We start from the raw sequence: 25,077 nt of genomic DNA, 5'->3' as shown, positions 1-25,077 counted from the left end.
CATTCAATGATCACTCGTTAACGATGTGCCAAGAAAATCAGCCAGTTGATATTCATGATTTTATGAATTATAAACCCAAGCTAACTAACTAACTAACAGATGATCTTTTAAATCTATAAATTGTTTATAAAACTACCGATAAATATAAATTTAGTTTTATTTTTCGAATATGTCGTTTTTTCTGGTTACTGCCTGTTGTCGACAGTTTAGACCCAGATCTGCCAAAGACAACTGGCCCGTATGATGGCCCCAGTGCAGTCAATTGACCGCTAACTGTTGCAGGACTCTCGCCATTTCATGTCCTTCGAATTTGTGGCAGCCACAACGTGTGGCAGACAGCTTAAGACAGCTTAAGAGACATCTGTCAGCCAGAGTGACATGATGTGAACATGCTTGCGACACTAGAAGAAAATAGCAATGGCTTAATTTGCAAACAAATTGTAAGGATATCATTTCACTATAGAAACTAAAGAAGTTGTTAATTTATAAAAAATTCAATTTATATATAATTCTTTCAATAAATAGAAATCATTTTCTATGAAAGACATGCTTTTGTTTTTAACACAATTTTTGCTACATTATATTTTATATTTCTAAATTATTTGCCATGAAGTCTGTCTTTTCTTCTTTTTTTTATGGTGCAGGATAATGTTGCTGGGTCGAAAAGTGGGAGTGGGTCAGGATAAAGGCCGTGTCGTTGACAGTCGTCATGCGCAGCTACTTAGACGGACATAAAATTATGATTACAGCAAATGCCACATGCTCCACATGCCACACCCCCTTTTAGGGAGAGATAAAAAAAATATATATACATATATATATATACATATATGTTTGTGTAAACGGAGGGGCGGAAAAATCCGAGGCAATTCATTACAATAAGCTCACGAATGTGCCATAAAAATGGCAGCAGCTCTCTTCCTGCGCCACAACTGCACTCGAACCATGAAATTGCCAATTCCAATCCGGTTTTAGTTGTAAAAACTTTCATGATCCCCACATTAATAGAATATGCCATGTACACCGCTCGGTCAGACCCCCGATAATCTCTCATCTTTTGGCCAGGCCATTATGGATTGTTCCCACCAAACTCAGACCCAAATAGCCAAAAGGGTCCATTGTGCGTCTAGCTGTTGAGTTTATCTTGGTAGTAAGCAGCATTAAAGCTTGTATTAAATGTAGATGGCATTGAAAATGTACTCCCTTCGATCAATGTGGTCGTTAGTGGCAAAATCTAAGCATTACATTTACATCCTTTGATTGATTTAATAGTTAAAAAGCTTCAACAACTTTCGAGATTTAAACTTAAGAACTCTTTTCAAAAAAAAAGTATACCTGTCTCCTTTTCGTTCTATATCTATCTTGCTTACACCTGACATAATTAACCGAACAGAAATCTCCACAAAATTAAGACTCCACCTGCGTATTGCAGTAATTTAGTGTAAACAAACCACTTGACTATATCTTGTCTCCCTTGGCGAAAATCCACTGCGTCCCTACACTACCACTCACTCACTCACTTTTCTCACTTTTTAAGCCGCTGCCATTGTTTGTGGCCCATGGTTTTCATTCCATTCAGTTGAATATCCGATGCTCGAGTAGCTACTCCTGCAGCTCCAGGAGCTCCGCAATCATTAGCTGTAACATTAGCGTCTGTCTTCTGCGGTGGAAACTTTCGGCTACCTGAAACGATTTCCCGCCTTTCCCGCCCATTTTCCCCTGCAGGCTTTCAACGTTTTTGGAAAATCCACCAAAATGTGCAAGAAATACCAAGTCCTGCAGACAAGTAGCGAGGACGAGGGAATCCAATGGCAATGGTTAAACCTATAAAACCACGTAATCTCCAAGCGAGTTCTTTAATTATGCTGCACACAGCCAATGTAACTGGAACTGGAGCATCAGGTGGCAGGTGGGAAAATCGGGGGGGTAAATGCCTGCTGCGGGAGGGACAAGCCAGTAAGGTGGCGGCAAGAGGGCGTGGCAGGAGACAGACACACACACACACACACAAAGAGGCCGCCTGAAGGACGAGAAATCCAGAGGAGCAGAACAAACAAAATGCGAGGCGAAAGCCGCTTACAAAACCGCAAAATTCTACGGACATCTTTTTGCCAGATGGTTTGGGATGAAAATGGTAGGAGTGCAGGAGTTGAAGGATCTGCGGGCGAATAGGGTCCCCATTCGCAAAACTGGGGACAACAAAACCAAAAAAAAAAAAGGGCGAATCCAATGGCCACCAAAGGCAGCCATTTTGAAGTTTGGCGCTGCGGCTTTGGTGTCTCCACATTTGCCCGGGATTACAATGGAGCTGCACTTGTAGATGAGATGCGAGACAGCGGAAAACGCCCGGAAAAGCGGAAAAGGCGTAGATGATGGAGCTGGAGCGGCCAACTGAGAATGAGACGAACCGATAGACTGGACGGACACGATAAACAAACAAACTGCGATCCGGCGAACACGTATGCCAATGCGAAACCATTTTGTGAATTTAATTGCCGTTAACATGGAATGAGCTTCATTTTACACCGCACTTCCGGTGCACTGGAAAAAATAGTTCATGCAAATGGCATAGAAACTACATTTGCAATAGCTGTAGTTAAGTGGAAATTGGGGTAGCGAAGTGAATGGGGTTTTCAAATAACTTATAAAGGATGCAAAAGTTTATATATACAACTTTTTTGAATTTCCCTAACTATTACATCCGATATTTCTCAGTGCATCTGTTGCTTTCTGTCTGGCCGGGCTTCGGGTAACATGAGCGTCAAAGAGTTCCATAGTCCAGCCGGAGATTAGAGGGCAAACGTTGACAATGTGGAGGTTCCTTCGGCGCTGTTTTTTCATTCAATATGCTTCTGTCTTCCCAAAATGCGAACAGAAAACTGCACTTCACCCACTTTTGTCACCCCAAAAATTTCGCTTGATGGTTTTAAGTCGAGTTTCGATGACAGAAACACAGCAAACAGGGTGAATAATCCGAAGAAAAGGAGCGAGTTAAATCAGATTAAGCTCTTGACGTACCTTAAAGGAATATTAGTGTAGTCAAAGCTTATGAATTAAATCATTTTGTTTTATATTGAAATACGTTCAAACAAGTTGGAAGCATAAGTCATAAGATAAGATAAGTAATTTAAATATGCTCGATTCACCTGAATGTCAAAGTTTCACCATTTAAGAAATATATTTTTTTTTTGATAAAATATCTGAGCTGCACTTACCCATTTGAGTCGCCTGGTGATATAGGCTTAAGTTGCTGATCTGAACGGAGGTTATCGCTGAGAATATAATCTGTAAGAAAAAGCAAAAAAATAATATTCTAGTTAATATTTTCTATATGGTAAATGAAGCTTTTGAAACTTGTCCCAAGCTTTAAGCACTAACATAAATGTAAGTAAGGCAAAAAATTCTGTTAAAGGATAGCTTTTTCACAGGACGAAAAGCTTTTGTCATTTCGAAAAACATTGCAAGCTCACGGAGTTGTTCCAAAAAGCTTGGGACTTAAAGCTTAAGGGATTTGTTGCAATTTCCCAGTTTTTCTATTTCCTCGCTCAGTTGGGCAATTTTTATTTCTATATTTCAAATTAAATCTGCTGTTACAAATCAAATCAATCAAATGATGTCTGAAAATCTAATTAATTCAAAATAATTTGTATATGATTTGCAACATTTGATATTGGTTATGTATATCTAAAATTCTGTAATTTGGCTTATAAGGAATTTGCTTTCGGCTTCAAATCCTTGGGCATCTTACATAACTGATTCAAAAGTCATATGGCATTTTATGTGTGAGTATTGAGGTAGGCATCTATTTCCAGCCTGAACTGAACCCTTTTTTGAGAGCTCAACTCACCCTTCTGCAGCTGACTGGTGGGAATGAACTCCTCGTGCTTCTGGTCACCCTTCTCCTCGTACTTCAGCTTGTAGTCGGAATGCTTGCGAAGGGACATGAGTAGCGATTGGGTGCGCGGCGGAATTTCGGGTGGCGCCGGTTCCGGCGGCGGTTCCTCGGACTCTCCCCCGCTGCTGCAGTTGCCCAGTTCGAGGGATCCCAGTCCCAGGACGAAATCATCATCGCCGCTGTCCTCCGGCGGCAGCATTTGTTGCTGCTGCTTAACTGCAGCAATCTGCTGTTGCTGCTGCTGCGAAATTTGCAGTTGCTGCTGCTGTTGCTGTTGCTGCTGCTGCTGTTGCTGCTGTTGCTGTTGCTGGTGATGGTGGGTCTGTGAATCGCTGCTGGAACTGGTCATGCCACTGAGGCGATTCAATGCATTCCGATTGCGATGACTGCTGCGAATGCTCGACGACGCCGCCGTCGAGGAGGAGGCCGATGGTTTCAGCATATTGATATTTTCCAGACCGCCATCGTCGCTGGCAAATTTGGTGGAGCCGTTCAGGAAGGGATTTGTGCTGCGCGGCGTGTGGGCGGTGACTCCGTTTTGCACACTACTGCCGCCGCTGCTGCTGCTGTTGGGAAACAGGCCCAGATTGGCATTCGATTGGTATTTGCCCGCCGAAACGGTGGATACTTTCAGTGGTGAACCCGCCGGCATCGTGGAGCGCTGCTGGTGCGGCTGCGCATAGGTTACCTCGGGGGCGGCGGCCGTCACGGTGGGCGTGCCATCGCCTAGGGGCGTGGCCTCCTCGTGGTGACGATCGCGTTGCCTCAAGTAATCCGGCTCACAGTCTGAGTTATAATGCTCCATGCCTGCAAAAGTGTGCAAAAAATTCAAGAGCAACATGAATGTAAATTCAAAATGTGTATTTATAGACTTTTTATGGATGCTATAAGATATTGCAATAAAGTATTTTCATATTTATTTCTATAACTTATTGATGACTTCATTGATTGATGCTATGGAACCCAACTTCCCTAGAGAATCCATAATTATATTTATTTAAGGTTTTTCATGCCTACACTGCGATCAAACATTTACACAAACTCATGCCACAGGATGTTGCATTCTGTTTGTTTTGTTGCGTGGAAATTGCGAAACTGTGAAATTGCGCAACTGGTAAGTTGGTTGGATGGGCTGGGAGGAAAAGCTGGCTTTTCACTTTTCCCGCAAGAGTAACGGCCGGCAAACAATTTGCGAGAAATCGTCGCGCCCGTCCGAACGTTATTAGGTTGTAAAAAATGAATCGTAAATTGCATTAAATATTAACAGACAAAAAAACGAAGCGAAACAAATGCAGAGGCGGGCCCGTAAAAAGAGCACTTTTACCCGCTGAAGTCGCTGCGATTTGCGTTTTATGCTTCGATTAAGTTCGCTGCGGGATAACTGGCAGCGGGGGTGGGGGGGTTTTGGAAAATTGAGCGGAAAAGCGGTGGGCGGTGGAATGGGTGGTGTAATATCAGAGAGGATGTACCATTGTATCGGCCATTAGGCCGGCGCTGCCAACTTGATTGTAATTGAATTGCACACTGCTGACGTTCGCGGTGCTGCCATCGCAGTGCTGTCAAAGTACAGTGAAAACTCGCAGTTAAACGACAGTTGTGCAATACATTGCACTTTATGTCCTTGTCAAAGGGCTTTTACTTTTAGGGAAAAATGTGCAACAATCTAGCTATCATAAAAAGGAGGATACACTCAAGCCTAGCTCAATTGAAAAATAAGTTGAATATATAAATAACTGAATAAATGGGAAATCTAAAACTGATATGCATTTATTAATAAGAGTTTAATAACAAGTTTTTTTTTTATTAATTGTAGCTTGGGATTCCTGCGAAGCAACCTTTACTGTGGCCCATCGTTTGCAACGGGCGATTTAGTGAATTCAATCAGGGAAATGTCAGGAGTGCTCCCCCCCCCCCGCACCTTAACCCCCCTCAAAATGTATCTCAGCATCATCTTGGCCAGCTCAATTTCAATGGCCAGCAATTGGAATCGATTTGTGCGGCAGGACCTAAGCCAGTCGGTTAGTTGGTTACTCAACATCCTCGACACAGTTGCGGAAGTTGAATAATTCAATTAAATAAAATAATGAATATTTACTAGCTGCTGGCCGACTGGTAAATCGCATTTGCTTCGTAACATTCAATTCAAGAAAACCCAGCGGATTACACTGGTTAGAAAAAAAAATATACCTAAATACATTTTCCATATTTAAGTTGTTAAATCAACTAATACTTCCCCGCTGTATTACGCTTACTTCAAACTAGACAAATACTTATTTACAAATTAGTTGACAAATTTAGTTTTCTTTGCCTTTTCAAATGCATTTCTTTGAGTGTTTTAGCCATGGTACTCACTTGCCAATTGCTGACTCTGCAACAGCAGCTGGGCGAGCAGTTGGGTATCGAATGCCGTCGCCTGTCCGGTATTCTGGTACTCATCCTCGCTGCTGCTCCCATAGCCGTGACCCATGCCATGACCCATGCCATGACTCAGGCCATGACCGTGACCGTGACGACCGTGGCTGTGCCACTCGGCGGAACGCTGTCGACGCAGTTGCTCCCCGCCACCGTTGCCGCCACCGTTCGACGATCCAGTGAGTCCGCCAAGTCCGCCGGATGCGTAGTAATATTCACTGCCGGCCGCACTGCCGCTGCCCACGCGTTTACGGCCAATTGTTCCGGAATGACTGCTGGACATGATGATGGTCCTGCTCTCGATGTGAAAGCTTTCCGGATAAATGGCAAATTCAATCCGGATGTGGTCAACTCAGACTAGGCAGGTGCAATTTGTCCAGCGTTCTTGTGCTCCTTCAATGGTTCTTGATGAGCACACCGCCGATGCCCACGATCCCAATGACGATGATGATGATGATGATGATGTGGCTCCTGTCAACGCAGCATCGCTCCAACTCCGGCTGGCCAACTGGCAGTCCATGTGGACCTCAGTTTGCTTTAAGTGCTTAACCGAATTAACGCTGAAACGATAAAAACGACAAAGTGTCAGCAGAGGGGAAGAAGATAAAGCCATAAATGCACGAAAATGAAAATAAATAGCAGCCGGTACCAGGACATATACATACATACAAACACACATACATACATATATACAAAACGCCCTCCCCGGTACTTTCACTTTGACTTCTGGACGTAAAGTGAACTTAATAGCAATTGCAGGAGGACATAGCATTCCCATTTACCATTTACCAACAAAACTAGCGATGCTGGTCGATCGATTACCGAATGAAGTCAAAGGAAAATGAAGTCATGGAAAATCTATGATCTATAAGTCAAATCTATATCTATAAGTTATATATATTGAGTTATAGTTTAAGTTACATATTATATATTAAGTTATATATTATATATTTAGTTGTATATTATTCTATATAGTATTCCAATTTTTTAGAACTTCTATTAACAATAGTCAGTGCTGCAGGTATTCTTGGTACATTTTTCTGTCTAAGATTTATATATTTTATAAAATATTTTTTAGAATTTCTAAAAATTTGTCATAACCTTTTGTATTTCTTTAGTCTTCAAGCTTGTTTATAAAAAAAAAGCATCAATCCTAGTTTGGTATCCTAAAATTCTACTTTTTATGTTGTGCCCATTTTGCTCGCCTCAATTTTGTTGCTCCAAATGAAATTACGCTGCATTTGCCGTTGGCTATAAAACAGCCAAATTGGCAGCACAGTGGGGCAGCTTTCTGTTTATGGTTGCTGCTGGCTGCTTGGCTTAGACAGACAATTTGACTTTTGATTTTGATGAGTGAGCATTTGAATGCACTAAAACACAGGGGGAAAAGGGCTGCGAGCACAAGTGGGTCATTACTGACAGCCTCCGCTCGATGCGGGTTAAGGCTGTCTGCTCAATGGCCACGCAAAGCGTTTCAAAAGGACACGGGGCGCAAAGGTTATCCCTGCTGAGGATACAACCTTTCTTCGCTGGCGAAGCATCAATGACCCAAGGATTGTGTGTGTCTGGCAATGTTATCCTCTATGGGTTACCAAGGAGGCGGAGTTGCTGGTGGATCCATTCGAAGGACTGCCAAGTGTCCTGTCCAATCGGAAATCTCAATTAGAACTTACTGAAACGACTTCAACCCGCATGATGGTTTTGAACTTGATAATGACAAAAGTTGGGATATATTTGAAATATATATTTTTTTTTAAATTCAGAAATTCCTAAATCAAAACTATTAAATCAAGATGAAAGTCATGATGTTCAGAGTACCAGAATTTCTATCTTGTTTCCTCGAACAGTTATACATTTCTTTTGGATTCTTTAGCAGTCTCATTTACCAGTAGTAACTGGCAGCATGGAAAACTCTTGGCAAACAGGAAAAGCCCACTCTCACTCACTCCAACTGCAGTGTTGTGTGTAAAGTGGTGTAACCCAGTGTTTGGCTTCTTGGGTAAACAGAACTTAATCGAATGCAACTGCATTTGCAGTCGACTTCAAGTCAATTCGTATCGCACAATATGTGACTCATGGAATCATGGAATTTTTTTTTTTTTTCGATCTCCCTCCGGTTGCCCCGCCCACACATTAACCCGCACACGCCGGTCAACTTTTCTCCATCGGCAAATGCACAATTTGGCCAGCAAAATGCATATTTTTGGCATCCATTTGTATGGCTTTGTTGGTTCGTAGTCCGAACCGAAAGATAATCAAATACGCATTTCTCTTTCTCATGCTGCCACTATAGCGTTCTCTCTCTAATGAACCAAGATAGAGTTGCCAATTTGGGCTTTTATTTTTAGCAGAAAATTTAATTATTAAGTTGTCAAGTATTTCGTATAACTTATGCTTCATTAAGAAACACTTGGTATGGTATCTAAGAATATAAAATAAAAAATTAACCATATGTTGTATCTTAAAATATGAATTATGTATCTTATAGGCATATAATTTTTCAAAGGTCAAGAAATATGCTAAATCACTTTAGTTAACTCTTAATGGATTATGCCCGATTCGAAGTATTTGTAAGCCTAATTTGGCTATATGTTTATCCACAACTTTTTCGATGGCCAACACTGTTGATGGCTAGACCGAAATGGAAAAACGGCACAGCATCAATTGCAATTTAAAATTGAAGCCTGCATCGGCTGCAACGAAACTTTGCTAACGAATTAAGAGCAAAATATTATATGCCTGGCAAAATGTTGCATAAGGTGGCAGTTGGCTGGGTTGGCGGCACTGGAAAGGGGTTGTGAAATGGGGGCGTGGGTGTTTGCGGGGTGCACGCAATTATTTTGCATGCTCCATTTTAACAATTTGGAGAAAGAAATGTGAGCCAGTGAAATGCGAAAATGAATGAATGAATGGGCGACTGAATGCTAGCTCCATCTTGCCACCACTTCGAAGTGGAAAGTGGGGCATTAAAGCCTAGAATCCGACATTTTCATATGCATGCTTAAATACGTCGAGTACGAAGGCAACAACATTCACATTCACATCTACATTCACATTCACATTCACATTCACATTCACATTCACATCCACATCCACCAAGTGCCACCACAAGGAGCCAAGAAAATATTGAGTTAACCCGAGCCGTGTTGCCCTAAAAGTATGCAACGAAATGTTATTTTGCTCATTTCCCAAATAAAACTTTCTCATCAAGCCCCCCCCATGCTTAACCCGCTAAAACCCCGCGCCTTTAACCCACTGCGAAGCTTTGCCGCGTTGCAGCTGCAATTTTAAGATGGTCTCAAATTAAGCAATGACCTTAATGGGATAATAATTATAGGTCAGATGGTTGATTTGATTTCATTCCTCAATTCTTTAAATATTCTGATCCCTACTTTATGCATTATCATATATATATATATTTATGTTTTAGGGCAGAGCGAATATTTGGCCAGCTTAAGAGCTCAAATTCCAGGACACATCTTCGCTTGATTTCCTTTTAATCATATCGCTGAAAGCCTAGAAATTTGTGTAGTGCTTCGCTCTTTGACACTAAATGAATTACAAATTGGGTTGGGTCTTAGTCCTTTGTGCGCTATTTCGCCTTGAATTCAGCATTTTCACTCTTTTTTTTTTGCAGGACGCATTCATTTTGACATCAATCGTTTTGCTGCCGCATTTCATTGTTACAGCCGCAATATTTATGCAGACGAGTGTGTAACAGATATGTACTCGATCCACTGTATATGGGTACTATATGACTATATATATACATATATGCTTGTGGCATAACGGGGGCTTCGCTTCGACTGCGGAGGTTCATTTATCCAATGACAATGGAAAATGGCTCTGCGAACCACAAGCCCTCTATGTGTGCCCTCTTTCTCGTGCCGTTGTCAACCGCAAAACGTTTAATTACATGTCAAAATGCGAAAATGCATTGAACAAGACAGGAACCATAACACTCAGATCCCCGCCGATGGCACATTCCCCCTAAACGCAACGTAATGCCCAAAAATTTTCCATTTACCATTTACCATTTTCCTACTTCCTCCAGCATCGCAAGCACTTCCTGAGCCGCTGCGTCATCATCAGCGTTGTTTTATAGATAAAACAGCGTTACAGCTCCAAATTTCGTATTATGAGTGAACATGCAAAAACAACCTCATTACGAACACAGAACATAGACCAAAACATGACGCACACACTTGTGGAGGGGAAGCAGCATACACTTTCCCCGTTGAAAAACAGCCCCTGGAAATAACAACACCCATGTAAGTGAGTCAGGGGCGTAGTTTTTTGGGTGGGATGCCATTTAATGGCAACTAAAAGTTGAGTTTCGAAACACCGGCTGTCAACAGAGACAGAGATTTTATCAGAAAATTATTTTTATAGACAAGACCATGTGAAATGTGTAATGTCAGACTTTTAAGTGCATACTCATATATATATAAAATATGGTATCAGTGCGCATAGTAATTTCGAATTATTACTTTGTTCTTATCATCAAATAGGTATATATATAATATAAATATATATATATATAAATATATAAATAATATATATAAAATATATATATATTCAGATGCATGAATCGCTGTTGTAAGCACCTCAATACGCAATTGTTTTATAAAATCGGTTTTTGACAAAAAACTCAATTTTCAAGTTGGCTTTTTGGCTATAACTTGAATAAAAATGGTCACAGAGCAAAAAGAATTACCATTTTATACTCCTTATGATCAACACTAACCATCCCTATCAATTTTGAACGGAGTTTGTAAAATTAATTTTTGGACAAATTTTCGCATTTTTTGTAAGGGGTAACATCATCAAAATTTGCAAAAAATTGAAAAATCCTAGAATTCCCAAACTTGAATGCAGATCGATTGGGATTTAAAAAACAAACTCAACGAGGTATGACATTCCATATTTGGGTAATTATTTCCAATGTTATGATCAAAATACTGAATATTTTTTTCACAAAAAATCTGGAAACTATTTTTGGCAAAAAACTCAATTTTCAAGTTCGCTTTTTTGGCTATAACTTGAATAAAAATGGTCACAGAGCAAAAAGAATTACCATTTTATACTCCTTATGATCAACACTAACCATCCCTATCAATTTTGAACGGATTTTGTAAAATTAATTTTTGGACAAATTTTCGCATTTTTTGTAAGGGGTAACATCATCAAAATTAGCAAAAAATTTAAAAATCCTAGAATTCCCAAACTTGAATGCAGATCGATTGGAAATTAAAAAACAAACTCAACGATGTATAACATTCCATATTTGGGTAATTATTTCCAATGTTATGATCAAAATACCGAATATTTTTTTCACAAAAAATCTGGAAACTATTTTTGGCAAAAAACTCAGTTTTCAAGTTCGCTTTTTTGGCTATAACTTGACTAAAAATTGCATCACATCAAAAAGAATTACCATTTTATACTCCTTATAATCAACACTAACCATCCCTTTCACTTTTTAATTGATTTTGTAAAATTAATTTTTGGCCAAATTTTCGCATTTTTTGAAAGGGGTAACATCATCAAAATTAGCAAAAAATTGAAAAATCCTAGAATTCCCAAACTTGAATGCAAATCGATTGGAATTTAAAAAACAAACTCAACGATGTATGACATTCCATATTTGGGTCATTATTTTCAATGTTTTGATCAAAATACCGATTATTTTCTTCACAAAAAACTGGAAAACTATTTGTGGCAAAAAACTCAATGTTCAAGTTCCCTTTTTTGGCTATAACTTGACTAAAAATGGCCTCACATCAAAAAGAATTACCATTTTATACTCCTTATAATCAACACTAACCATCCCTTTCACTTTTTAATTGATTTTGTAAAATTAATTTTTGGCCAAATTATCGCATTTTTTGAAAGGGGTAACATCATCAAAATTAGCAAAAAATTGAAAAATCCTAGAATTCCCAAACTTGAATGCAGATCGATTGGAAATTAAAAAACAAACTCAACGAGGTATAACATTCCATATTTGGGTAATTATTTCCAATGTTATGATCAAAATACCGAATATTTTTTTCACAAAAAATCTGGAAACTATTTTTGGCAAAAAACTCAGTTTTCAAGTTCGCTTTTTTGGCTATAACTTGAATAAAAATGGTCACAGAGCAAAAAGAATTACCATTTTATACTCCTTATGATCAACACTAACCATCCTTATCAATTTTGAACAGATTTTGTAAAATTAATTTTTGGACAAATTTTCGCATTTTTTGTAAGGGGTAACATCATCAAAATTTGCGAAAATTTCATAGGTTTATTTTTTAATGATCGTAAAGATACAGATATGTATAAATAACAGTTTTTATTGGCTAACTACCAATTTTTACCACCTCTTTCAATTTTTTTCAGATTCTGAGAAAAATTAAAAACGAGAATGAATTTGTAAGGGAGCTTACTAATTTAAAATCAATTTAACAACTAGCACAGTACATTTTGTATAGTATCAATTTGCAAAAGCAAATAGGGATTTTCGTTAAACAAATGCAGAATACTGGTTGAAAAGATTGCTGCTTTTTGTATACAAGAGGCATGCAAATGGTTTTTTAATGGGGTTTCAGATTTATCAACAAAGTGAAACTGTAAACTAAAGTAATAAAAATTCCACTGCTCTCAAAAACAAGAACAATAATAAAATAGAGTGTTTGAATATGATCAAAGAAAACAAAGAGAATTTAAAATCATTTGAATTTCCGGCAAACGAAAAAAGTTTTATTTGCATACCGAAGAAAAAATAGCAAAAATAAGTAAAAAATAGAAAAGTAGATCCAAATAGTATATATTACTCAATATTGCCACTCTGCCAAACAAATAGAGATTTTCAGCGAAAATGTTCAGCGCATAATGTGGGTATATTTATCTGAGCTGCAATCTGCAACCCTAAACGAAGGCCTTACGCTTATGTACCTTGCTGTACCGCGTGTTCCGTAATTGCTTCCTGAAAACACACAGGTCCCTTTTTGCCTTCTTGTTTCGTTGCTTTTTTTTTTTGTTTTTTTTTTTTTTACATTTTGTGGTGGCTTGCCAACAAAATTATTGACATCATGGTGGAATGGGAGAGGGTCCTGACATGACGCCGTGTTGCGAAAAGGATACGCCCACAGAATGTCTATCGATGTCATCCAGATAAAAATAACCCAAGTCAATTAATGGTAGCTCGACAATTTTTTTTTTTTTCAAAGAAGAACTCAACGTTAGAACACGATTTTTCGATGGCAAAATTAGACACTTGGGCTAGCAAATAAAAGGGAAAATGTGTAATTAAAAAGACTACAGTTGGATATATTTTCACAAATGAAGGGAAAAATTTGTTTACCAATTTTGCATGCGTAAAACAGTAAAGGAAAAAGAATAAGCTTAGTAATTGATAAACAAATAAAGGCTTCTATGAAAATGTTTTTCCGCAGACAATCTTTGGTGCTGATCCACCAGTTGAAGTTTCTATTGATCAAAATAGTTTACTTCCATCCATCAGATTGGACTTTCTCGCTCAATCTCTGTGAAATTTGAACTATGCCATGCACATGTTTTGCTAGCCACTAGTTTCGGCATGTGTCTGAGGCCATGTCGGAAATGCGAGCATGTGGGTGGTGGCATGTTGACCCCATGCCCCCTGTCCCCTTTCATTTCTCTATGCCCCACGGGCATACAAAACAGCTCCTTTGTTTGCTGGTCATACGGAATAGGGAAACTGTAAGGATTTGCGAGCCAAAGTTCCTCAACTTGCAGGCTTTTGGGTGCACTGAGAATTAAGAAAACTATATACATCATTTGAAGCATTTTTCTTGCATTCTTGCATTTTTCGGCCCGTACGTATTTAAAATATGTTCAATTCTAACTTTTTCACCATTTCGCTTCCTCTTCCATTTTCTTTTTGGTTTTTTCAATCTTAAAAACTTTGAGGTGCACCAAAGTACTTAGAAAATCCATCATCTTACTTTTGCCACAAATCAACTTTCAACTACAATATTAAGTGCGCAGTGTAGAACTCTTAACTAACGGTAAGCACACGCATCGTAATTCACAATGTAATTGATATAAATTTCGAGTGGACCCCGTTGCCCTTTTGGATATTGCCCCAATGTGGCCGCAACTTTATTATAACAAGTGAAGGAGCAGTTTTCATGCCACGAGGAGCGATGGCCAAACACGGGTCTAAAGCAAAAGCTAAAGCCCAGGCTAAGGCAAAGGCTAAGGATATGGGCAAGGATAAATGGTGGGAGAGGGGCTGGTACAGTTGCAGTGGGTTTATGAAATTCATGGCACGCGGCACGTTCCTGGCATCCTGGAAGTCCTTTAGCACCATGAAACTGGTCCCCCGAAAAATGAGAGGAGTGGAGAGATGCCAAGTGCTTGCGTAAAAATGCATAACGGCGCCAAAAGTCAAAGGGCAAAAGTTATTTTATACACATTTTTAATTTTTTGCTCCTTTGCAAGGACTCTACACACACACACACACACACTCACACACAACACATGGATACAAAATGGTGTCAGCAGTGGTTGCCATTCGAAAAGAAGAGAACGAGAAAAGGAGAAAAAGGATCCTGGCCGGGGGTGTGGGGTGTGGAAAAAAAACTATTAGAAGGTGTTGGCTGGCAACATTTTGCAGGCATGACTTTCGGGGGAAAAGGGTGGAAAACCTGGCACAAGGATGCGCATAAATTGCAGGCACCATGCATAAATGGAAGGATATTGCTGCAGCCCGGCCAGCCTTTGATCCTGCTCCTCACCAAAAAGTGTAAAAATGGAGAAACATTCAAGACTCGAGGTGGATAAGCTCGAGCAGGGGACTAAGTCGACACGAAAGAATTGTGATTACAGGGAGTGCGGAGCAAAAAAGTGCGGCTTAATTGATAAGAAAGCCGAGATTGAAACGCGTAGGGAGAAATCAGAATACGGAATTTCCGTTTGCTCGAAATGAAAAACAAGAAAAGTTACTCACTGAAAATTACCAAGATGCTTTCAATAAACATTTTTTGCAGTTACTATTGTGAGTTGGTTTAAAGCTGTTCATTCATTTATTTAAGAAATATCGTTTTTTTTTTTTCAGATTTGCTAAACTTAAAGTTCCTTCCATCCAGCTGCAAACCATTTATATGGATCAGCACCAGCAAAAACCAAAAACCAACTCGATCGACTTGATGACTTTGCCCATATCTAGTGGGCGGGATTCGCGGGAATGAGATTTATGATTGCCTTTGTGCAAGTAGCCCTGACTTGGCCTGGCACCTTTCAGCCGGCTGCCGACTCCGACTGTCTGTCTCTGTCCACCTGGATGTCTGATTCGGATTTGGTTGGAGGTGGAGATTGGTCAGGTGCAATGGTACTGGGCGGTGCGAGATGATTACCTAAAGCAAACACAGACGGGAGGGCAAACAGCAGCTGACAAACCCACTCACGACCATTGTTGCAGAATGCTGTCGAGCTGCTCTTCTGCGAGTGAAGAGCATGTGGAGAACGTGTGCCGGAGGATGAAACTGGGCTGGATGAGGATGGGGATGGGAATTGGGATGGGTATGGGTATGGGGATCTGGGGCTGTTGATGGTGATGGCCTCAAGGCTTGCCAACAAAAGGATAGGATGGATAGCCTGTCCTCTGCTGGGTCATCGGCATGGGCCAACGCATGTGTGAAAAGAAATGCGAGCAAGGAACGTGAACGTGGCAGGGGAAAGTCGACCAAGGCAGAACCCCTTTTTTGCAGCACAGCGCGGCGTATACGTAATGCATTCAGGTGGAATGCATATGTGTGCACTCAGCCACACACACACACACACACACACACACATAATCATATACAGACACAAACGCACTCAAAGAAAGAGACAGACACTCTCGTAGCGTGTGTGAACAGGCACTTGATTGTGTTATTATTATTGTTTCAAGTGTTGCTCTCTGTTCTCGTTGTTTATCCGCATGCATTGTAACTGTAGCTGTCCCAAAGAGGTTGGACCATTCAGGAGGGTGCAAAAGGGTTCTGGCACAGTGGTTAACTAACAATGGCCGTTGGCCTTTTCAGATCCAACAAATCAAATGAGCCGGCAGACTCATGACCAATAAATTTAACACTTGTGGCGCCCAATGTGGGGCATTTACTGAAACCGCAACTTATTATACGTACAACCAAAATACGCTTAAGCTGGTAGTTTTCTGCCACAAATTTAGCATTCTTGTACTTGTACTATTGATGTTTGGGCGCAGCGTTCTCATCCCCTTATCCACAATTTGCTATGGCTGCAAATCATCAACATATAAACGCATTGTCATTGCCTATTGTTGGCTCCACTGTACTTGCGCTAGTACAGTAAGCTGTACCCCGCCATCTCCTTGCATTCGATGCCAGCATTGTAGCAAGCACACTTGAATGCACTTCAATGTTCAGCGAACCGGAGTCGGGCAAACGACCCAGTGCCCCTCCTCCCCCCCCTCTTCCAACGCCGCGTTTTTATGGTGCCACACTTTTTTGTACGTCCCGCATCGGGTGTTTGTTCCAATAATGTTTTTATTATACCAACTACACTCGATTGTCAGTGGTGAATGTTAATTGCTGACGGAATAACATAGCTACCGTATGGATTTAATTGCTTACCAATCAAGTTGCAGCTTCCCTTTTGCAATTGCTACATACGTTAATGTCAATGGTGTTTCTAGCGCTGAATTCAGATCACTTTATCGATTGTCCACTTCATATACTGCAAACTATTTATATTTTATAATCTATTATAATTAATAACATAATTTCACACTGGTATTTACATATTGTTGAAATTCCGCATATAATATACGTTCAGGGCCCTTAGCTCATGCAAATTATGTACGTTGAACTCGTTTTCACGCTGTTCAAGCGAAATCTGTGCACTTATTGGATTCCGTTTAAAGCGAATCCGGATTGACCTGAAAATGGGCGGAAAGCCGAGCACGATAATATTAATGCCGTGTCTGCCGCATTTTCCATTCTTCCTCACTGCCCCATTTTTGTAAGGGGTTATTTATGAAAATGACTAAACGAATGCGTGCAAATTATGCCTTTTCTGGCAATGCCAAAGAGCCTGGAATATGGGTTAAGTGCAGCAGGATGTTGGTCCCGCCGGATGCTAGCCCCTCCCAGTTTTCCCACAGTTCCGACCGCCCGCCATGCAGCTCCTTTTCGCATATCTTTCCTTCTTAAAAGTCGTAAACAAAAAGGTAGCTGTCCCCGGTTCTCCGCCTAGCATTTTATTTATATTATAATTATACCCTTGTGTTAGGGTATTATCATTTTTAGAATAACCCTAGAAGAGAGTTTTCAAAAATACATTCACTTTGGCTAAATTTAAGCACAACTTTTGAGTCCATTAATCAATAAAGTTGGCCAGTTAGTAAAAGGGCTTTTGACGCTCAATTTCTTAAATAGGGTAATTATCGAGGCCATTTGTCCGTTGAAAATGATTAAAAGTTGTGGTCGCATCAGGATGCCCAGCTCTGGAATCCTGCCTGGCTTTAGGGTATTCCCCGTTTTTATTTTATCCTTGTGCTTGTTTCGCTGCCTGGCTGTTTGCTGAATGCAGCTTGGCCTGAAACTGAATCTGAAACGGAAGGCACGAGACGATGATAAAGCGGCAGGATGACTCCTCGCTGGCAGATCCTTTGGCTCCTCGGTCCGCTTGCTCATTAAAAATTACCCTTCTTATGGTGAAGTGGTATTAAAATCGCGTCAGTTGGCAGCGGCGTGTGGCGCGCAAACTTCTTTTAACTGTTTATAATACGCAACGCTGCAAAAATACACACGCTGCCAGACAGAGACACAAATATGTATGTATGTATGTATATAGCGGTGGAAGCGAGATGGCTGCTGTTGAAGCGAGTGAACAAAGCCAACGTGAACAATGAATTAAAAACACAAAGCAACTTTCTTTGCCACATTTCTTTTAGCCACCGACAACTTTCTACACCTCATCCCCACGCTTTTTTTCACTCTATCTCCATTCTTTTGTTCCTCGAAAAACGGGCAAGTCTCTGCTGCACTTTGGGTTGCAAATTCCGCGCTATCGATAAGCTCGCACGATAGTCAAACATCGATAAAGTGCTATTTTGCATACCACTTATCCTTGGCTCGAGAACTTCAAAGAAATATTAGTTCTGCTTAAAGATAAGACAAGGTAGGTATTTTAATATTTCTTTACCATTTGGAAGTACCATTCTTTTAGTTGGCCACAACGTACCATCTTTAATGAGTGAAAAGTATGTTTTCAAGTGAGCTTTACTGTACCATCCGCCCGAAAGAAGGCGTGGAACGGCAAAGCTGGCTCCCAAGTCATTAGGACTAATGGCCACCTAAGCGGGGGGCATCCCTGCAAAGCCGGTATCAGTGGGTGAGTTGCGATCCACGAAGGAGTTGGGCCGGGAAGTGGGAAAGTTCCGCCCCATCGCCCCTTGGAAGGAACGTCAGGAGGAGAGGGTCCTGCGGCTGCGGCCAGCACAAATAACCAAGTAGCTGTAGCTGTTCGGCGGTTTTGATTTTGCAACACACGTACATACGTTGTGCGACTACCGGAATCGCGCTTTCTATTGTTCACAGCTCGTCTTTGCTGTCGTCTCTTTCACCTTGTCTATGCCCGTCTCTTTCGCCGGCAGTTCGTCCGTCCCTTTCTGTGTAATTAAGCACTTCAGCTGAGTTGTAAAATGTGCTCGACGCTTTTCGCTCCGCCGTTGAATTCGGTCGGAAAACAATTTAAGGCAACCGTGCGGTTATATGGCGGCCTCGTTCCCTTCCGTTTCTCTATTTGTACACGTAAAAAAAAAATTAGATCACAGAGATTTTAGAAAAAGTAAAAACATTATACTAGCTGCAGAGCTGCATAATGCCAAGAGAGATCTTACTGTCATATCTTAGATTTATTACATAAAACATACATAGATAAAAGGCTTTCATTGGAAAATTCTGCCTCGTTTTTTCTTAGTGTACCAACATATCTCTATTTGTTTCTGCTTCTTTTCTAGTTCATTTCAGCGGGCTTGTCTGCCTTCTTTATCGACTGGACTTCCATTTTCTCTCTTTTTTTTGGCTATTGAGTTTTGATGAACAGCCTTCGATGGGCCAGACGCTTGGCCAAGGCCGTCATAATTTGGCCCAAAAAAAAAAGGGAATTGCAATATTTGGCTTTACCACAACATTTCATGCGGCTAATGGGCAAAGTTGAAATTAAAGTTTTCCGCAGAGAACCGCTTTGGAAAATGGTTTTCGCTGCTGAAAAAGGCTTACAAATCCTTACCCACAAGTCGATAAAGCATTTTTGGCCAAAGTTAAATATCAAATAATATATTTAACTAGCACTTTAATCTCTTACATTCAAATTTCGAAAGTAAAAATTATAAATATTAACTGTTTATAACTCATAACAATATGCAATTATAACGTACATTAGTTAGCTACGTAAAATCCGGGCAAAAACACTCAGGGAACCCTTCATGTTTTAGTTGCAAAGTCAACTGATTAGCCCAAATTGCCGGCTCGCAATGGTTGAAAGTCCCAGTCCCCGAACTACTCATCAAGTACCCCCTTGATTATTTCGCAAACTCTCCGTTCCGTTCGCACTTTCGCGAGTGCTCTGATTACTCTAGAGAAAGTTGTGCGAATTGTTTCCGGCTTGACAGATTGTTTGGCAAATTGTCGTGCAAATTGCTGGCGAATGTGTTTCTTTTGTTTTTTTTGGTGTTTTTTTTTTTTTTTTTTTTTTTTGCTGCAGTTATGACATGTGAAGTTCATTTTTGGTGTCGCTACATATGCACACACACACACACACACACACCCATTTATTCTTTGTCTTAATGCAATTATTTCCGTGTAATTTATTTGCATTGCAAGTGGGATGTCATAAGTGCATTGCTGCCTTGGGTTTTTCGGATGGTTGGCTGGCTGGCTGGCTGTTTGGCTGGCTGGAGGTGGAGATGCAAATGAAAGTGGAGGTGGAGGTGGAAATGGTGGGATTCTGCATTCATTAAGTGCACCGTGTCTCCCCTGGCGCTGTCAACAAGCCCCTGTTTTGTACCTCCATTTTGTGCCACTCATTCCCATCCCCTCATGGTTTTTCCGTATATATATATATATTTTTTTTTGCCACATAATCGTCTGTCTTCATCACGGTGAAAGACCGGGAAAGAAGAGGGTAAAAATTTATGCTTGACATAGAAACACGATTTCGCCGACAGTCGGCCATTTTATTCTTATTCCCCGTTGGCGTCTACATTTCGCTTGTTTTTAGCCCTTTTACGAGATACCACACCTTTGGTCGACGCTCTCGTATTACCATGATTAATTGTTGTGCGAATATTTCAGACACTTGGCAACTTAATCCCCAAAAAGATACTCAAAGTGTCTGCAGTGCAGGTGTATTTTTTTTAAAGGTCTTAAGTCAATTGTAATACCAAATCAATGACTCCGTTATGCGTTATGCTATAAGTATTATAAGTATTATATAATTTTTACTTTATTTGAAGGAGTATTTTCAATTAAAGAGTATTCTACTTTGTACCACTGCTTTTTACACTTTCCAAATTGAGTTGCGATATGAGTGGGACAAAAATAAAAGTAGTTTAAAAAAGCTCTCAAATTAAAACCGGAACCGTGAAACAAACAAATATAACTCCGGCTGGCTGTCTCTGTTTCTATGTTTGATGTGTTGTAATAAAGCCTAAATTAACAGCCAACCATGGGTGGTTCTAAAAGTTCTTAAGTTACCAAAAAATAATAAGCCCATTTAAGTTAAACACTACTTTGGTTTCCAAAGCATTATGTAGTATTATTTACAATTACATCTAAACTCTTATCTAATATGTTAATATCAAAGAAGGACTCTTTATTACTAAAATACGATCTGTTAAGTTATAAATACGATGAAAAATAATTCTAAAATACTTTATATCCGACCCCCTGTAGACGTAAAAGAATGAACGAGAAAACGCAAAGAATGCGACAAGAGCTCAGTTCAGGTGAGTGGATAAAACGCGGGCTTGTGGGGCTGGTTGAGTGGGTGGTTGGGTGGTTGAATGTACAATGACAAAGGGGGTGGGGGGGGGGGTTGGAAAGAGGGGGCAAAAGTGGGAGGTGAAAGGGCTGCAGTTGGGCTTAACCCAAGGAAGATAGTGCCGGGTGCCATGCATCATGATGACGACGCTGTTGACACTTCATAAATACATGAGTTGCAGTCAGAGCCTCCACACAGACACACTCAAACACACACACACACACGCACATGCAACAGAATTACAGGTAGGAAAAACGTAGCCGTTGCAAGCATAGTACCCCAGAGACTTCGGGATTTTCACCCCTCACACCAAAATTTTGTTTATACCCATAACCCTCCATATAAAACATGATAAAAATAAAATTAAAAAAAAAGAAAATAACACACGCTCACAGTAGGCAGCGCAGAAAATGTATAATTTAAATTATCATCGTAGTGCCACTCGGCATTCCGGGAAAACTGTTGAAAAACAGGTATACTAAATACTAAATCCAAACCAGCGAAAGAGTGATTGAAAATGGCATGGAAAATTGGAGGAAATCAGTACGCAACACTGTCGATGCTCTTCGCCAGCAGTTTGCTATTGCTGAGTGCGGTCAAAGCCATCGATTCGGATCTAGAGTGGGATGACTTCGAGGACGTTGATGTAGAGGATGTGCAGCAGGAGGATGTCGATGAGAAGCCTACCTATAAGAGCCCGGTGATCGATGCCAAGAAATTCCACTTCGCGGACCACTTCGACGACATGGAGGCATCCACAAGGAGGTGGGTACTCTCGCAGGCCAAGAAGGACGACATCGCCGATGAGATCTCCAAGTACGATGGCATCTGGAATTGGGAGCCGCCGCAGCGCATGGTTTGGGCAAACGATCTGGGTCTGGTGCTCAAGTCGAAGGCCAAACATGCGGCCATAGCAGCCCACCTTCATCAGCCGTTCGATTTCAAGTCGGAGAAGCCACTGGTGGTGCAGTATGAGATTACGATTCAGAAGGGTCAGGAGTGCGGCGGCTCGTATCTAAAGCTTTTGTCCGCCGGAAAAGAGACGGAACAACTACAGACCTTCAATGACAAGACACCCTATACCATTATGTTTGGACCGGACAAGTGCGGCAAAGATGTGACAATTCACTTTATATTCAAGCACGTCAATCCAATTAATGGCACCATCACCGAGAAGCATTGCAACAAGCCAAATAATAGTTTTGAAGAGCCATTCAAGGATAAGTTACCCCATCTCTATCAGCTGGTGGTTCGTCCAGATAACAGCTTTGAAATTCGCATTGACCACAAGATCATCAAAGAGGGTTCCCTGCTAACCGATTTCAAGCCACCAGTCAATCCGCCGGCAGAGATCGATGACCCCAATGACCATAAGCCAGATTCGTGGGATGAGCGAGAGAAGATCCCAGACCCCACTGTTCACAAGCCCGAGGATTGGGACGAGAATGAAACACTAAAGCTGCCAGATGCCGACATGATTTTTGATCCAACTGCCACGAAACCTGAAGATTGGGATGACGAAATCGATGGCGAGTGGCAGGCTCCAATGGTAGACAACCCAGTGTGCAAGAAGGACCAAACCTGTGGCATCATCCGCAATCCCAACTACAAGGGCAAGTGGATTGCACCGATGATCGATAACCCAAACTACCAGGGCAAGTGGGCACCCAGAAAGATTGCCAATCCAGACTTCTTTGAGGATCTCAAGCCCTTTCAAATGACGCCCATCAGCGCTGTGGGTCTGGAGCTGTGGTCCATGTCCAGTGATATTCTCTTCGACAACCTGATCATCACAGACGACGTGGAGGTGGCCCGTGACTTTGCGGCCAACAGCTTTGACATCAAGCGTCGCTACATCGATCGTGAACGGGACTCAATCGTGAATAAGGTAGTCGAGCTAGTCAAGGACTATCCCTCGATTTGGGCCATTGGCCTGGTGGCCATTGTGGCGTTGGTTGCCCTCACTAAATGCTGTAGATTTGGTACCACTAAGATTCAGGAATCGGCTGCTGCCGAGTCCAAGAAGACCGACGATCCTCAGCCCCATGAGCCGAGGCCGTGGGGGAGTAGGATGAGCAGAGCGAAGAAATGGAAGTTGACGATACCACCAAGAAGAGCATATAGCTGTCCGTTACCACCCAAAAAGAAATTAGATGACAACGAATGGAAGTTCAAGGCGGCGAAGAAACAAAAGCACACACAGACTAAGGAATCTAACACTGAGGAGTAAGCGGGCATTCATAACCAGATTCGCCAGCGATTGCAAAAAACGAACAACCAAATTAACAAGCAAATCAATCTACACACACACTACCAGTTAAAAGCTACTTGCTAAAAGCGATCTTTTCGCTGATCGTAGCATACTTTCCTGGGCTGCTAATGAGAATCCTTGTAAACGATCAAGGAGCAGACCAACATTCTAATGAAACAACAACATTGTTGTTGTTTTGCCAGCTTTCGCAGCTTTAGCTGACTTTATCGTTTTGTCGACTACTTTAACAAATTTACACGTGCATTACTCATACGCGCTGTTGGCATGCTATGTATATGTAGCTACGACTAAGACCTCTTCGCCACATTTCTCCGGCTGTTTTATGGCAAATTCACCGGATACGGGCACAATAACAACAACAGCAATACAACAAAAGGCCAAAACAAAGTTTAGTTAATGAATTAAAAGCAAACGCTGGCGAAATACTCTCACTTTTGTTTGAATACGGGGTAAACACACATGTAAAACAATAGTAATTAGGATCATATTTTATAAACAAAAAAAATATATACTACGCTCTCTAATAAAAATTCGAAATAAATATATAAAGCATTGTATTTTTCAATTGACAACATTTTAATTTTTATTCTGCTCTAAAATATAAATTGTATGTCGTACATACAAATCAGGTATATCATTTCAATTGTTAACATATTAGTGGCAAATTAGTGGTCCTGCGACGGGAAAAACAAATTTGTTGCCATACTTTTTGGAATGGCGAGTGATTTGCATGTGGAGTGGAAAGCGTATTTTAAAGTTTTTTTTGTTTTGTTTTTTTTTCTTGTTTTGGTACACAGTTGGGAAACTCGAATACCGTGTTCCCCACTTGTTTCCCACTTGATATGACCCCAGGGTTAAGGGAGTGTGACAAATGGGTTATGCCAGCAATAGTTTTCAGATTGGCCACAGAGAGGAAAAATGTTTGAACATTAGTGTATTTTTAATTTAATATTTTGTCACATAATAGAAACTGAGTAGAACATGTTCTTAAACGCATTGCAATATTTCATATTTATTTAATATTGCATTTAATGAAAACAATTGTAAAGCGAAAGAACATTGCAAAACTTTCAGTGTGGAAACAGTTAAAAAAAAAAAAAACCATTTAATAATGTAGAAAAATTTCAGCTCAGCTCGTGAAGGTAAAAATAAAGGCGGGCTCAACTCCGAGCTGCAGATGAAGAAATAATATCCATGTGGAAAATGTGAAGGCAGCGTGTTATGGGCAATGGGTCTGTGTGGGTGGCATGGGGGGCGTAAGGTTACGTGGGCGGAAAATGGAGGGCAAGAAAAATGAATCACCGACAAATTACGGCAAGAAAGAAGGGGCAAATGGCGGCAACAACATTCCGTTATGGCACATCAGCCGCCAGCTTCCGTCTTTTATTGTTCGCCGCCGCAGTCGTCGGAGCTCTTGAAATTTTCCAGCCACCCCACCCCCTCCTCCTCCTCACCATTT

The 25,077-nt window shown here is 40.8% G+C and overlaps 2 protein-coding genes across 6 annotated transcripts in view; one reads left to right on the top strand and one right to left on the bottom strand.

Annotated features, from left to right (window-relative positions):
• Window positions 1-25,077, bottom strand: part of Ten-a (Tenascin accessory) — a 291,517-nt gene that overhangs the window by 134,744 nt on the left and 131,696 nt on the right. For all 5 annotated transcript variants that reach the window (NM_001169259.3, NM_001169261.3, NM_001169260.3 and 2 more), the window contains 3 exons: window positions 6,248-6,867; window positions 3,848-4,702; window positions 3,216-3,285 (listed from right to left, as the gene is read on the bottom strand). In NM_001169259.3, the coding sequence (NP_001162730.2) occupies window positions 3,216-3,285; window positions 3,848-4,702; window positions 6,248-6,590 (1,268 nt within the window). In that variant the 5' untranslated portion in view covers window positions 6,591-6,867. The remainder of the gene's footprint in view (window positions 1-3,215; window positions 3,286-3,847; window positions 4,703-6,247; window positions 6,868-25,077) is intronic.
• On the top strand, window positions 21,845-24,031 carry CG1924 (uncharacterized protein). Its single transcript, NM_132560.3, has one exon. It carries the CDS (start codon window positions 21,864-21,866, stop codon window positions 23,574-23,576), a length of 1,713 nt encoding a protein of 570 aa, NP_572788.2. The 5' UTR covers window positions 21,845-21,863; the 3' UTR covers window positions 23,577-24,031.

Source organism: Drosophila melanogaster, chromosome X, assembly GCF_000001215.4.
Source record: "Drosophila melanogaster chromosome X".
Taxonomy (NCBI): Eukaryota; Metazoa; Arthropoda; class Insecta; order Diptera; family Drosophilidae; genus Drosophila; species Drosophila melanogaster.
The sequence above is the reverse complement of the archived record's forward strand: the minus strand, read 5'-3'. Positions and strand labels throughout refer to the sequence as shown.